General features: G+C 38.1%; 1 protein-coding gene across 1 annotated transcript; it reads left to right on the top strand.

The window, feature by feature from the left end:
- Nucleotides 1-5,610: 5,610 nt before the first annotated feature.
- On the top strand, nt 5,611-12,806 carry LOC145062898 (phytochrome E-like). The gene is made up of 4 exons (XM_079010490.1): nt 5,611-8,271; nt 10,085-10,877; nt 11,479-11,772; nt 12,548-12,806. Exons 1-4 carry the CDS (start codon nt 6,219-6,221, stop codon nt 12,747-12,749), a joined length of 3,342 nt encoding a protein of 1,113 aa, XP_078866616.1. The 5' UTR covers nt 5,611-6,218; the 3' UTR covers nt 12,750-12,806.
- The last annotated feature ends 2,402 nt before the right edge of the window (nt 12,807-15,208 follow it).

Below are 15,208 nucleotides of genomic sequence, written 5' to 3'. Positions count from 1 at the left end.
GATCAGCCGAACCTGAATATGAGGCAGCGCAGGTGGCTGGATGTGATCAAGGACTATGATTGTGAGATCCTTTACCATCCTGGTAAAGCGAATGTGGTTGCGGATGCTTTGAGTCGCAAGTCAGCTGGGTCTTCTACCCCAACAAGGTGTATGAGGATAGCGGTGGATTCCCCGCTTGTGAGCTTGATTAGGGATGCTCAGGTTGAGGGTATGAGACTGGAGAACCGGAAGTTGGAGAGAATTAGGGGCGAGAGCACCCGGTTTGTTCAGGATAGCCGCGGGTTATTGACCCGATACGGTAGGGTATGGGTTCTGATGTCTGGAGGGGTTCGGCTGACAGTGATGGAGGAGGCTTATAAGTCTCATTTTTCTATTCATCCGGGGGCCACCAAGATGTATCGTGATTTGATCTTGAGTTATTGGTGGCCCGAAATGAAACAAGAAATCGCTGAGTATGTTGAGAGGTGCTTGACCTGTAGGATCATCAAGGTCGAGCATCAGAGGCCGCATGGCAAGCTGCAGCCTCTGGAGATTCTCATGTGGAAATGGGAGCAGATCACGATGGATTTCATTACAAAGTTGTCGAGGACGGCGAAGGGGTTTGATGCTATTTGGGTCATCGTGGATCGGATGACCAAGAGTGCCAATTTCTTGGCCATACGGGAGAGTTCGTCGGCAGAGAAATTGGCCGACATGTATGTCAGCGAGATTGTCTCTCGCCATGGGGTTCCAGTTTCTATCGAATCCGATCGGGATGCCAGGTTTACTTCCCGTTTTTGGCAGAAGTTCCATGAGGAACTGGGTACGCGACTGCATTTTAGTATAAGGATATGTTAAGGGCGAACGTTATTAATTTTGGTGGGAGTTGAGATTCCCACCTACCACTTGCAGAGTTCGCCTACAACAACAGCTATCATTCCAATATTGGTGCCCCGCCTTTTGAGTTGTTGTATAGCCGAAAGTGTAGAACCCCAGTCTGCTGGGGTGAGATTGGACACAGGATAATGGGGCAGACAGAGGTAGTTCTGCATAGGGGTGCAAACGAGCCAAGCTACCCGCAAGCTACTCGAGATCGGATCATTAAAAGCTCGACTCGAAATCGATTTTAAACGAGCCCGAGCCAAGCTCGAGCTTAATATTAAGCTCGTTTATTAAACGAGCTCGAGCTCAAGCCTATGTCATTAAGCTTGATTAGGCTCGCGAGCCTAAACGAGCCTTTATATAATATAATTTAATATTATTTATATATATTAAAATAAAAACATATTAGGGGAATTATGGATTTAGGGTATTAGTAAACGATCTTCTTAACGAGCTCGAGCCGAGCTTAAGCTTATTTAGACACGTCAGATAAAAAACGAGTCGAGCCCGAGCCCGAGCCGAGCTTGTATAATTCTTTACGAGCTCGAGCCGAGCTCAGTACAAGGAAGCTCGAATCGAGCCGAGCTTGAGCTCGAGCCTTATATAACTTAAACGAGCCTGAGCCGAGCCTGGCCAGGCTCGAGCTCGGCTCGGCTCGTTTGCACCCCTAGTTCTGCAGACTACCGAAAAGATACAGCAGATTAGACAGCGTTTGCAGACCCCTCAGAGTCGGTAGAAAATTTATGCCGACCAACGTCGATCTGAACTGGAATTTCAGGTGGGTGACATGGTTCTCCTAAAGGTCTCACCCTGGAAGGGTGTGATCCGCTTCAGGAAGAGGGGAAAATTGAGTCCCCGTTACATTGGGCCGTTCAAGATTGTTGCCAGGGTTGGCAGGGTGGCTTATAGGCTAGATCTTCCGGAGGAGCTTAGCCGGATCCTCAACACATTCCATGTTTCGCAATTGCGAAAATGCATTATGGACCAGGAGGTAGTGGTATCGTTGGATGATATTCAGGTCGATAAGCGCCTGAACTATGTGGAGTGGCCTGGGGCTATTTTGGAAAGGAAGAAAAAGATTATGCGGAACAAGGAAATACCTTTAGTAAAGGTACATTGGGAACATCGGAGGGGATCCGAGTGGATATAGGAGCCAGAGGCGAAGATGCGCGAGCATTACCCATCATTGTTTATTCCAGCGGACTTCAAGGGCGAATTCTAGTTCAAGTGGGGGAGAGTTGTAACGCCCTGATTCTCAGGTATTGTTTTAAATAAGATTTCTTGGGTTAGGCCCTACTCGACGATTTGGTTGCCCTACTCGTCGAGTAGCAGCGGGGTGGGATCGCGAGTTAAGTGACCTACTCAACGAGTCCATATTGGGACTCGGTGAGTAGGAGCTGGCAGATGAAACCCTAAATCCCGGGGTTTTGTACCCTATTTAAAGGAACCTTAGCCTCCCTTGGGCCTCTTTACAGTTCTAGAGAGTCCTTGAGAACCCTAATACGTGTGTGTGTGTGTGCCCATTGTGTGTTTGAAGCTTGAAAAGAGGATTTTTAGAGGGAGAAGGCTTGGAGGAGAAGGAGATTGGAGCAAGTAGAGTGTGGGAATCAACACTTATCTCAGTTATCATCTTCTATAGGTACCCAAATCGCCATTTTCCTTGTGGATCTCTTCTATTGGTTGAGTTTTAGGGTTTTTGTGGAATATTAAGTTGGTAAGATGAGCTATGGGCTAGATCTGAGGTTGTAACTTCAGATCTGGACCCTCCTTGGATTCTAGAAGCATAAAGTTACAGTTTTGGTCATGATTAAGGTCCCTCTTGAGCATGAAGCTCCATTAAGAACTTAAAATAGGCATTTAGAGCCTTTATAGCCATGCATGCACGTAAAGTTTGCAACTTTACGTGATAAGCATGCCCTAGAAGCTTGGATCTGTGATTTGGAGCTGCTGCATGGCTCAAAACAAGTCTGTATGGAAAAATGACTGAATGGACTCGGCGAGTCGCAAGGGTGACTCGGCGAGTCACATGAAGATGGCTGTGAACTCGACGAGTTGGATGAACAACTCGGCGAGTCCAATGAAGATTGCCATAGACTCAACGAGTTGAAGAACAACTTGGCGAGTCGGATGAGTTTTCTCTAGGATATGTATGCAGTTTTGTATTTGTCGAGTTGCAAGGAGGAAACTCGAAGGGTGACCTTAAAGTTTGATCGAGAATCGAAGGAACTCGACGAGTCACCCCGATGACTCGGCGAGTTGGAATGTGCTTAAAGGAAGGCGAGTAGTCAAGGGTACTCGGCGAGTTGAGGTCAACATGGACTGTTGACCTTGACTGAGGACTTTGACTTTGACCAGGGGTTTACTAGTGGGTTATGGAGTACCTTAAAAGGTTAAGGACTTATGAGTATGTTGTACTATGATAATAGGTGGTGGAGCCTGTGTCAAGTGATCCGAGAGTTGGATTTTACCTTTCGATTCGACATTTGCGAGGTGAGTTATCCTCACTATATCGATAGGGTCTAAGGCACCAAGGCCGACCCTTTAGTTATTATCGTAATCGTATGCTACATGTGGATATGATTCGTTAGATCAGAATCAGGATAAACTATATGTTATGTTCTTATAATCCATAGGGATTGCTATGTTAGTGACTTCTTAGGTCAGTGCTCTAGTTATGAGAGATTGCTATGTATGGTAATCAGTGAGATAGATATGTTTTTTGTATAAGCCAGTAAATGTTTGTATGCGCACATGGTTATTTGCTTGTTAATTTGGGTTGAGGCGGTCCTGCTTTGTGCTGAAGGCCAACATACCCTATGAGCGGTTCGGGGAGACTGTAGGCCCACGTGGCGGTCCAGTCATGCCGAAGGCTTGGTGTAGATTCAGTAGGCTGTAGGCCTTGGAGGGTGGTCTAGTCAGGCCAATGGCCCAGTATGCATGTTGTTGATTTGTGGTTACAGATTTGTTATTTCAGCGTGGTATTGGTATTTTGGGGGTAATTCACTAAGCCATCGGGCTTACATTTTGCAGTTTATTGTTTCAGGTACTTCAGGAAGAGATCATGGCAAGGCAAAGATGTGACTGTACCGCTCCTCATCCTTATGATCTTGTTTTGGGACACTTTGATGAGTATTGATAAAAATGTTTTGTAAACTTTTACTATCTGGTTTTATTTATGCTTGAAAAGTTTAAATTTGGCGTAAAAATTTATGGGTGTACAAAATCGCAGCATTTTTTACAATTTCGCTGAAAAAAAAAATAAAAAATCAATTTTTTTTCAGCAATTTTGACCTAAAAGTTGTGATTTTTTGATAAAAAATTTCAAATTTTTTTTTTTGTGATCTCTAAATATTTTTTTATGCATTTTAATGATTTTTAAGGTTTTTTGTTTTCCATAGAACATATATATATATATATATATATATATATATATATATATATATATATATATATATATATTAAGGAACTTTTAGAATAAATGAAAAAAAAATCGTTGGACTAAAATGATATTAACCCAACAATTTACTATAGCCTAATTTTATATTAAAGGGGTAATTACTAATCTAGCCAAATTAAGGGGTAATTAGCAATTTTTAGCCAAAAATTAGTAGATAGCCAAAAATAGCCCACAAAACCATAGGTTTCGAGATTCGCCTACTGTTTCGCCATTTCGTCTACTGTTTCGCGTTTTGTATAAAAAAAATCATTTTTCACATACAAAACCGTAGGTAATATATAACCTACGGTTTTCTCTCTAATACCTACGGTTTCCCAAATCGTAGGCTACGGTTTTGGCGAAAAAAACTACTTTTTTTTATCTACTATTTTAAAAAAAAAATGTTTATTAGTTATTTTAAAAAAAATACAAAACCGTAGGTATTATGGAAACCTACGGTGTACAAGTGTTTACTGCACAAAATGTGCAGTAAATGCTTGTACACAGTAGGTTTCCATAATACCTATGGTTTTTTTTTAAATACACGATTACAAAATTAACATAATTCCGATCCCATTGAATCGATTTTAAAAAAAAACGAAAAATTTTTTAATTTCCGTACGGTTCATACGAAACCGTAGGTGTACAAGTCGACAATGCACAATCTGTGCATTGGGAACTTGTACACCGTAGGTTTCGTATGGTTTTATATATATTTTTTTTTCGTTTTTTTCAAAAAAAATTTAACCACATAAATAAAAGCTACTCCTAATCACAAATACGGTAAAATTTTGATGAAAAATAGACAAACCTGGTTGTTCTTCGGGTGCTCCATTGAGAGAAAAAAGTAAGCAAAACAAAGAAAATAATAGACAAAATGACCTAATCTGAAATTTTTTTCTTTATATACTTTGGGCTAATGGGCCACGAAAAAGTAAACGGGCCGATGAAACAGTAGCCCATTGTTATATTTTGGTTATTTTTTGATAAGTGATTAAGAAAAATGACTAGATTAGTAATTAGCCCTATATTAAATTATTAAAATGTATATTTTCATCGATATGATCTAGTTTTATAGAAAAAAAAAATAAACTAACATTTCCCTATATTTTATATAACGTTTTATTAAAAATAAAATATAGTTATTAATAAATTCAATTTTAATTATAAAAATAAAATTTTCAAATACATGTGGCATGAAGAGATGGTGAATGCTTGGTGCCATCTATGCCACGCCAATCTTTACATTTTTCACTTCTTATTTGTACCACGTGTGGCGGCCTATTAAACCTGTCATCTTTCCCCCACCACATTCCAAATTACTTCAAATGGATAGATTGGATGTTACCCAGCCCCTCTTTCGGATGTCTATTCTAAACCACCAGTTTTCGTGTTTTCAGTTCGTCTTTTACTTCTATTTTTCATACCCAATCCAACGTCACCTGAACCATTTTTATATGCGGAACATGGGCATTTTGGAAGGCAGATTTTGGAATTAGGAGCTTCGTGTTCTGATAAGAATGAGTTACAGATTGTGACAGGTGGATTTGTGATTCTCTTCCTCTATTATCTCGGAATCTTCTTTTTCGTCTGTGGTAATCCTTTTACCTTTTTCTTGGTCCACACCATCTTTATAAAGTTCCAGTATTTCTCCCTTTTTTATCTTTTCAGTAAGAAATTGTACTGTTTTTGCTGAAGTTAATCCCGGTTTATTCTAATGAAGAAGCCAAGTGAAATGAAGAATTCGGTATTAAGAAGATCAAGATAGTGGCAAATGAAATCAACATGTGGAGACTTGAAGAACAAACTCAATCATTTACAATAAGAGTGCTGATTCTATACCATCTGCCAACCTTTTGCATAGAACCCAGTTCAATTTTATCAAGAAACAGAAAGAAAGCTTCCATAGAAGTGCTCAAAAATGGAGTTAGGGATTAGAGGAGTAAAGCCAGACGAACCAACCATTAACAACCATAACACCACTGCGGCACCTTCATCATCATCAGGTGGAAGCAACATGAATCCTACGAATAACAACCACACCTTGGCTCAGTATGGTGTTGATGCGAGGTTATTATCAGAGTTTGAGCGTTCTGTCGGATCTGGTAAGTCTTTTAACTACTCGGATATGCTCACAAATGCACCAAAAGATGTGGCGGAAAAAGAAATGACTGCTTATTTAGAAGCAATTCAAAGGGGTGGCTTCGTTCAACCTTTTGGTTGTATGGTCGCAATCGAAGAAGCCACTTTTAGAATTATAAGTTTTAGTGAAAACTGCTTCAGTGTGTTGAATTTGAATCCGGATGAGCCCAAAAGTCTGCTCGGAATCGATGCTAGAACCCTTTTCACCTCAAGTTCTTCGATTTCGTTACAAAGAGCAGTGGCTTCTAGAGAAATCACTTTGTTAAACCCGATTTGGGTTCATTCTAAAAAGACCCGTAAACCATTTTATGCTATTCTCCATAGGATTGATGTGGGTGTTGTGATTGATTTAGAGCCGGCTAACTCTAGTGATCCCACCTTATTACTTGCTGGTGCAGTTCAATCACAAAAACTTGTTGTTAGAGCAAGTTCTAGACTGCAATCTCTCCCTGGAGGAGATATCGGGGCTCTATGTGATACTGTTGTAGAAGAAGTTCAAAAGCTTACGGGTTATGATAGGGTAATGATTTACAAGTTCCATGACGATGAACATGGTGAAGTTGTTTCAGAAATTAGAAGATCCGATTTAGAACCGTATTTGGGAATTCACTATCCAGCTACAGACATCCCACAAGCAGCTCGATTCTTGTTCAAACAGAATCGTGTAAGGATAATAGTTGATTGTTGTGCGGAATCTGTTCAAGTGATTCAAAGTGACGAATTAAAGCAACCTTTATGTTTGGTTAATTCTACCCTTCGAGCCCCACATGGGTGCCATGCGGTTTACATGGCTAACATGGGTTCCATCGGGTCTTTGGTGATGGCAATTCTTGTAAATAACAATGCATCCATGAAGCTATGGGGGTTGGTGGCATGCCACCACTCTTCTCCCCGTTATGTCCCGTTCCCACTTCGATATGCGTGTGAGTTTCTAATGCAATCGGTTGGTTTACAGCTTTATATGGAACTTCAATTAGCCGAACAGAAAGCCGAAAAAAGGGTTCTCAGTATGCAAACGACTTTATGTGACATGGTACTAAGAGATTCCCCTTTCTCGATTATAACTCAGTCTCCTAGCATAATGGATTTAGTAAAATGTGATGGGGCGGCTTTGTATTACAATGGGAAAATTTGGTTACTTGGTGTAACTCCAAATGAATCACAAGTTATGGATATAGCTAATTGGTTGTATAGTGAACATAAGGACTCAACGGGGTTCAGTACCGAGAGTTTGTTAAATGCTGGTTATCCTAGTGCGGTTTTGCTTGGTGATACGGTTTGTGGTATGGCTGCCGCACGAATCACTTCTAAAGATTTCGTGTTTTGGTTTAGATCACATAAAGAAAAAGAAACGACTTGGGGAGGCGCAAAGCATCATCCCGAGGAAAAAGATGATGGTAATAGAATGGATCCAAGATCTTCTTTTAAGGCATTTCTTGAAGTGGCAAAGAGTCGAAGTTTGCCCTGGGAAGTTTCTGAGATAAATGTGATTCATTCTTTGCAGTTGATAATGAGAGCATCGGTTCAAGATAATGCCGATAATGGTGGTGGTGGTCGTAAGGTGGTGAAATATGGTCAAGAAAGTGAGAGTATAGGTCAAGGGATGGATGAAATCAGTGCGGTTGCATGTGAAATGGTGAGATTGATTGAAACGGCGTCTGTCCCGATCTTTGGGGTTGATGGATCTGGTTTGATCAATGGATGGAATGCAAAAATTGCAGAGTTGACCGGTGTGGTGGCTAGTGAAGCTATGGGGAAGTCTTTGATTGATGAATTTATTCTTGAAACGTCACGCGGAGTCGTTGAAGATCTTCTCCGTAGAGCGTTGGAAGGTACATCTTTTTATCAAAATCTATGTACTTAATTTCAATTGAAGCATTCATAATAGTGCAACTTAGTTATTAGGTCTTTTTTGAAACTTTTTATGTGAAAAGTAAGTGTGTGTGTGTGTGTGTGTGTGGGGGGGGGGGGGGGGGGGGTCTAATTAAGTCCTTAGTTGTAGCCCATGAAGATCATTAAATCTTGACTCACCCACATATCAACAATCTAGTCTCACCCGTTTTACGTCAAAATATGTATCAAAACGTAGTTATAACATTTTTATTGTTTTTTCATTATTGTAGTACAAGTCCATTAAATGAGTTGATGGAATCTTGTAATCCATTTGTCAAGTGTCATATCCAATTGCTCTTACATTTGAGTGGCACGGCTCGATCTAGGGAGCTAACCCCGTCTCTTTTAACCTTCTAAAGTATGAGATTTCCTTATAAATATACACAATACCCCATCGTAGACCTAGTTAGTACGGGTTCCTAGCAATTGGTATAAACATACCAAAGTGTACCCCTCATGTGTATCTGTTGAAACATTGCCTCATACACTGCAAATTGGCTAAAGAACTCGGGTGGATAATCTTGTTGGTGATTTTAGTGGTATTAACCAATATTGCAAAACTCGCTAGGCGCAACTAGTCGACCAGGGAGGGTGTAGGGAGTAGTGAGGACTCGGCCTAGGCGGGGAGTACTTGATTAGAGTAAATTGTAAAACAACTAATTTTGGGGAAACTTTATATATGAAAAAAATTATAAGGTGATCAAGATCATAACAAAATAGGGAAATGGAAATAAAAATGTACATATTCGAATGTTACACTAGTTAAAAACTTAAAATAATAAACATTTTAATCTTGAAATTCTTAAAGATGCGGGTGAGAGAGGAGACCATTGAAGTTTTAAATATGTTCAAAAAACATCATTCAAGTATTACATGTTCAAAAAACACCATCAAACTAAGATATATGTTCAAAAAAACACCAATGAAATACATGTTTCATTCAAAAAACACCATTCTTATGGTTTGGGGTATCTTACATGTTTAGCCCCTAACTTTTTTTTCTTAACTCGAATGGTCCATAATGTTTATATTTATTTTGCCTTTGGACCTTTATCCAAAGACTAATATACCCTTGTTACTTTCATTTAACATTTATTTTTATTACTTGTTAATTATTTATACAATTGATATGTTTATAATAAATAACAATATAAATTGTATAAATAATTAATAAATAATAAAAATAATGTTAAATGAAAGTAATAGGGGTATATTAGTCTTTTAACTCGATTAGGGTCCAAAGTCGAAACAAATTTAAACTATAGGGACCATCTGAGTTGAGAAGAAAAATTAGGGACTAAAAATGAAATTTACCCCAAACCATAGAGATGGAGTTTTTTGAACGGTACATAAACTTCGTTGGTGTTTTCTGAACAAATATCTTAGTTTGATGGTGTTTTTTTGAGCATATAACACTTGAATGGTTCTTTTTAAACTAATTTGAAACTTTGATGGTCTTCTAAGTCATTTTGCCCAATAGGTTTATCTGGTACATTTACTTTAGTTTGAGTTAGAATGTTAGATAAAGTTTACAATATACATATTACATATTAATATCTTGAATTTTTCTCCTTCTTAAGTCAATTTTTATCTTCTGACCGAGTTCTCCTTCTCGGGGTAGTTCTAGTCTCACATTTTTTTTTGAAACGGAAAATATATTAAAAGACACATGATTAGCAAGTAACTAGATCATGGGCATGATTACAAAGAGTACAATGGCAAGTTCTAGTCTCACATGTTTTGTTTATACAGGTGAGGAAGAGAAAAATGTTGAACTGGAACTAGGGAAGGCTGGTACAGATCAGCAAAACAACACCACTATATACATCATGGCTAATACATGCACAAGCCGGGACTACATGAACAATGTAATAGGAGTCTGCTTCGTGGGCCAAGATGTAACAACCGAGAAAATTGTCATGGATAAATTCGTACGCATGGAAGGAGATTATAAGGCGATTATACAAACTCTAAATCCATTAATTCCTCCTTTATTTGCTTCCAATGAGAAGGCCTGTTGTTCTGAATGGAACGCCGCCATGGAAGAGCTTTCCGGTCGCCGGAGACATGAAGTTATCGGAAAAGTGCTTCCTGGGGAGGTTTTTGGGGGTCTATGTCGCCTCAAAGATGAAGACACGTTGATGAAATTTACGATTTTGTTGTATAGAACAATCAACGGTCATGATACCTCCGATATGCCATTTGCGTTTTTTGGGAAAGATGGGAATCTTGTGGAGGTTTATCTGACAGCAAATAAAAAAGTTGCTGAAGGAGGAAAAGTGGTTGGGTGTTTTTTCTTCTTGCAGACTAGTCCGCAAGTGTCTTTTGGTGAAGATGAAGGAGAATTTGTATTGAAACGTGATAATTTGGCGTACATTAAGCAAGAAATCAAGAACCCTTTAAACGGGCTGCAGTTCACTCATAAACTTCTTGAAAACTCGGGTGTTTCCAGTTATCAGAAGCAGTATCTAGAGACGAGTGTTGCTTGTGAAAGACAAATTGCATCCATCATTGACGACATGGATATAAGAAGTATTGAAGAGGGGTAAGAGTCTTAATTATCTAAGGTGTTGTTTTTTTTTTTTTTTGTCTCAATGGACTTAATGGGGATAGGCTTGATATGGTAAAGCTTTAATATTGGTGTTTTTTTATTAATGCAGCAAGACAAAACTTGAATAGGAAAAGTTAAGGTTTTCCTCGTTAAGTCCTAATTTTTTACAAATTGCCCACATTTATTCTTTCCTTCCATTTCCTCAAGTATGTTGTTTTCTCAAATAGTTCTTAACACATCATCTATCCCGACAACACTTGGTAAGCTAATTTATGGGTGTTTCTTTTTTAGTTAATGCAGACATAAAGACCAAATTTGCCCTCGTTTATTTTTTCCATCTATTTCCATGAGTGTGTTATCATTTTCTCAAGTAATTTTTAAATATCATTTAGTCAGGCAGCATGCACTTTCTCCTGGCTGACATGCTCTTAACATTCAAGGTCAAAGCACATACTTTTTAAATCCAGTATTGATACGCAGTTATTACATTTCAAAATACAACCTTTTGTAACGCAATATATAATCATTATCTACATTTCCTTTTTCACTTTCATCCTGTTTAACTGTTAATGGTGTGAAAATTTTCATTTTGCAGCAGCATGAAGCTGAACATGGACCCATTTGTGATGGAGAATCTTTTAGATGCCATTGTGAGCCAAGTCATGATGGTGTTGAAGGAAAAGAATATACCACTAGTTCATGAAATACCTGATCAAGTGAAAAAGCTTGCTCTTCTTGGTGATCAAATTAGGCTGCAGATGGTGTTATCAGATTTCTTGCTCAGCATTGTGCATCATGCACCTTCACAGAACGGGTGGGTGGAGATCAAAGTGTCCCCTGGACTACTGATGATACAGGATGGGCATGAGTTCATTCATCTACAGTTCAGGTATAGTTTATGTCTGTGCTTATCTCCTTTTTATGGCTTGAAGAATCTGAATCAGACAATGAGTTGATTAAACATGGATGCCAAAACAAAATGCTTTTAGGAGGTACTACGTATAAGGATAAATTCAAGAAATAGAAACGTACCACCATTGATTTGCTTATTAGAACATCCTACTTCATATTCTTTAATTTTTCTGCTATAATTGGGTAAAATTTTCGAATATAATGTCCTAATAACAAAACGAATGAAAGTACGATGCTATAGTTAGGTGGATACTTCAAAATACAATCCCTTGATAAGAAAGTTTGAAATACAGTATTGTAATTACAAGAAACGAAAGTACAATGATATACTTGGGTAGATTTTTCAAAGTACAGTCCTTAAATAAGAAAAACTGAAATTACAATAACGCAATAGGAAGAAATTAAGGAGGATACTATTATACATTAATGAATGAAAGTTTGTTGCTAGTTCTTGCATTTAGCACTTATGTATATATGAACTCGGGTAGTCCATGCAAAATCTACCCAATTGTAGCAACGTTATCCGCATAACTGGGTACATCTTTCAAAGTATAATGTCCTATTAAGATAAACTTGAAAGCACAATGTTGTAATTGGCTATGCTTTTGAAAGTACAAGGCTTTAATAAGAAAGATTTTAACTACAATAGTGTTACAGAAAGAAATGTATGTAAGATCTTATAATGCATAAATAAATGAAAGTAGGTTGTTACTTTTTGCATTTAACCTTTATGGATTATCTTGTTCTTGTAGAATGACTCATCCTGGTCCAGGGTTGCCTGCAAATATCATCGGAGACATGTATGAAGACCGAAAACAATGGGGTACCCAAGAAGGACTTGCTTTAAATCTTTCTAGGAAACTTCTTGGCATCATGAAAGGCCTTGTTCATTATGTCAGAGATGATAATAAATGTTGTTTCCTTGTTGAGATCCAACTTAAAACTAGGAAATGAAGATCTCAAATCATGAATTTTGTTGTGTTCAAATATAAAAAGATCATTACGTTCAAATATAGAGGCTATTAATATTTATTCCAGTTTTTATGATATCTTGATAACTCAGATTACTGAATCTTGATGTGCTGCAGAATTCAAATTCAATTCAAAAGGGAAGATCTTTTTTTAGGTCACACCTAATACTTTCCGGATAGAAAACTAGTGTCGATTTTGAAATTATTTTTCAGCTCATTATACTTGATACTAGTTATTAGCATTGTTTTGGTTTCAAATATCTCAAAAATCAAGACTCAGAATTCATCTTGATTTTAAGATGAAAATAGTTCGTTTTCACTGCAAAACTCAAGATGTAACCTCTTGCATGAAATGACATTGTCCGCATGTGACTTTGTAGGGCTATCTTCTATTGATGAAATAAAAAGGGAACTTACGAAAGATAGAATAGACTGGAAGCAAGTTTTTGCCAACCTTATTTCATATTTTTGGAGAACAAAAAGTATGATTTTTTGTCACGTTGACAACGGTCTAATCTTGGTCAACCAAACACAATATAATGTCATGTTGTGGTAAAAAAACAAGCCCATAAAGTTAAACATGTTATAATGCATAATACATATTTTATAACATCAAATACAAGTCATTCATCACAATATCAACATATTTGACCTGTAAAATGGCTTCTACAAGAAACCATTTTCTAATTGCAAATTCCGTAATTTTCGTTGATATTATCCAGATTCCGGATAAATGAGTATATATACTTATATTTTGCTCATTTGGAACTCTAAAGAAATCTAACAATCCATATACTTTTGGAATAGTACTTACTATTTTGTGCCTAAAACTTTGAGTGTTCCTCACAGAATATCTCAAGTTGAATTTCTCAATAGCCCAATCATAGAGAAGAAATACCAATACATAAAGCGAACCTACAAGATACGTGACATATCTAGTTTCTTGATTACCAAACGCATGTTTTTGCCCCTATAACACATGTTTCCAAGAATGGATCAGTTGATGATAAAGAAGAGTCAAAGGCATGGTTTTTTAGGAAAACCATATGCCACAACGTGGCATGCCAAATGAAGAACGTGTTTTCTGATGGACACCATGACTTAGCATGAAAAAGTTCCATGACGTGGTGAACGATGCAGCCCAAGCCTATGATTTTTAGGGTTTCTTTCATATTTAAAGCCATTAACTCATGATTTAGGACATCCTTTTCAGTATCCAACCTCCCAACGAAACCCTAGCCCCCATTTCATGCTTGTGAGCTTGTTTGATTGATTGGAGGCATTGTTCTTGGTTTTGGTGAAACTTGAAGAAGAAGGAAGTTCATTTTGGTGCAAGGAGGTAAGAAGTTAGCTTGGATCCATCTTTCCCTTTAGATTTCTGAGTTGTTGGAGGTATAAAGTTCACATCTTGACCTTTGTTCTTCTTGTTTCAAGTTTGAGCTCATTTTAAATTATTTTGGTCCCTTCTATGAATGTTCTTGGAGTTTGAGGAACTCTAGAGTTTGTTGTGACTCTCAAATGGTCCTTAGGTTTTTTATAATGAGAAAATAGTTATGTTTGGAGCTAGTTTGGGTCCATATGCAGGTTAGGGTCATATTAAGGACTTAATGGACTTAGGTTTGTAGATCTAGATTTAGGATGGAATCTTAAAAAGAACTAGATCTGAAGTTATGGGCTTTGATTTGAAGGGATTAAGCACGTAATGAAGATTTTGGCATTCTACCAAAAGCCACGACGTGGCCTAGGGTTTGCCACGACGTGGTGGTGCTCAGAATCACGAATATATTGTCCTAGCATTGCCACAACGTGGAAAAGTAGAGACCGTGACGTGGAAATGTCCTGCATGTCGACTGTTTTGTCTTTTCGTTCCCACGACGTGGTCAAGGAGAGCCCACAACGTGGCGTTGACTTTGTGGATCTTTAAGCATTGTCTTTTGACCAGTTTAACCTTGTGTAAAACTTGGGGGATTTGGATTGTTTATTGAGGATTTATCTGTTTTGGTGTTAGTCGGTTCGAGGGATTGATCAGTGCAAGGAGTTAGAGTGTTGTTGTGTTTCTCCAGTTCTGCGATCAGGTGAGTTACTCACTATGCCACGTATCCCATTGAATATCCTTTGCATGGTACGATAGAGTTATTGTTAGAGTACAAGTGTGCTAGTTGTCTAGGATAAGTTTTTGTTGTGCCTTTCAGTTTAGAACACTTGGTGGTTTAATATGCTAGACTGGTAGAGTCTTGCATGGTGATCATATGATAGTGTTAGGGGTTATGTTGGTAGGGTAAATAGGGAAGTCCAGTTAGCAAGATTATGTATGAATTACCAGCGTAGGAATTAATTGATAAGTGGTCAATGGCAAGGTAACTAGGGAAGGCTAGTTGTCAAGGATATCTAATATGCTAATATATGTTATGTGTTTATGTTACATGATTCTATGGTAGTGAT

Source organism: Lactuca serriola, chromosome 7 (assembly GCF_051521515.1).
Source record: "Lactuca serriola cultivar US96UC23 chromosome 7, Lser_US96UC23_V15, whole genome shotgun sequence".
NCBI lineage: Eukaryota > Viridiplantae > Streptophyta > Magnoliopsida > Asterales > Asteraceae > Lactuca > Lactuca serriola.
This window is presented reverse-complemented; position numbering and strand designations above follow the sequence as displayed.

Bases quoted from the DNA above. Each gene is read 5' to 3' on its own strand.
- LOC145062898 (XM_079010490.1), top strand. From the start codon at position 6,219: ATGGAGTTAGGGATTAGAGGAGTAAAGCCAGACGAACCAACCATTAAC. The intron at 10,878-11,478 runs GTAAGAGTCTTA...TTCATTTTGCAG, and splicing joins ATAAGAAGTATTGAAGAGGG to CAGCATGAAGCTGAACATGG. The intron at 11,773-12,547 runs GTATAGTTTATG...TTGTTCTTGTAG, and splicing joins TTCATTCATCTACAGTTCAG to AATGACTCATCCTGGTCCAG.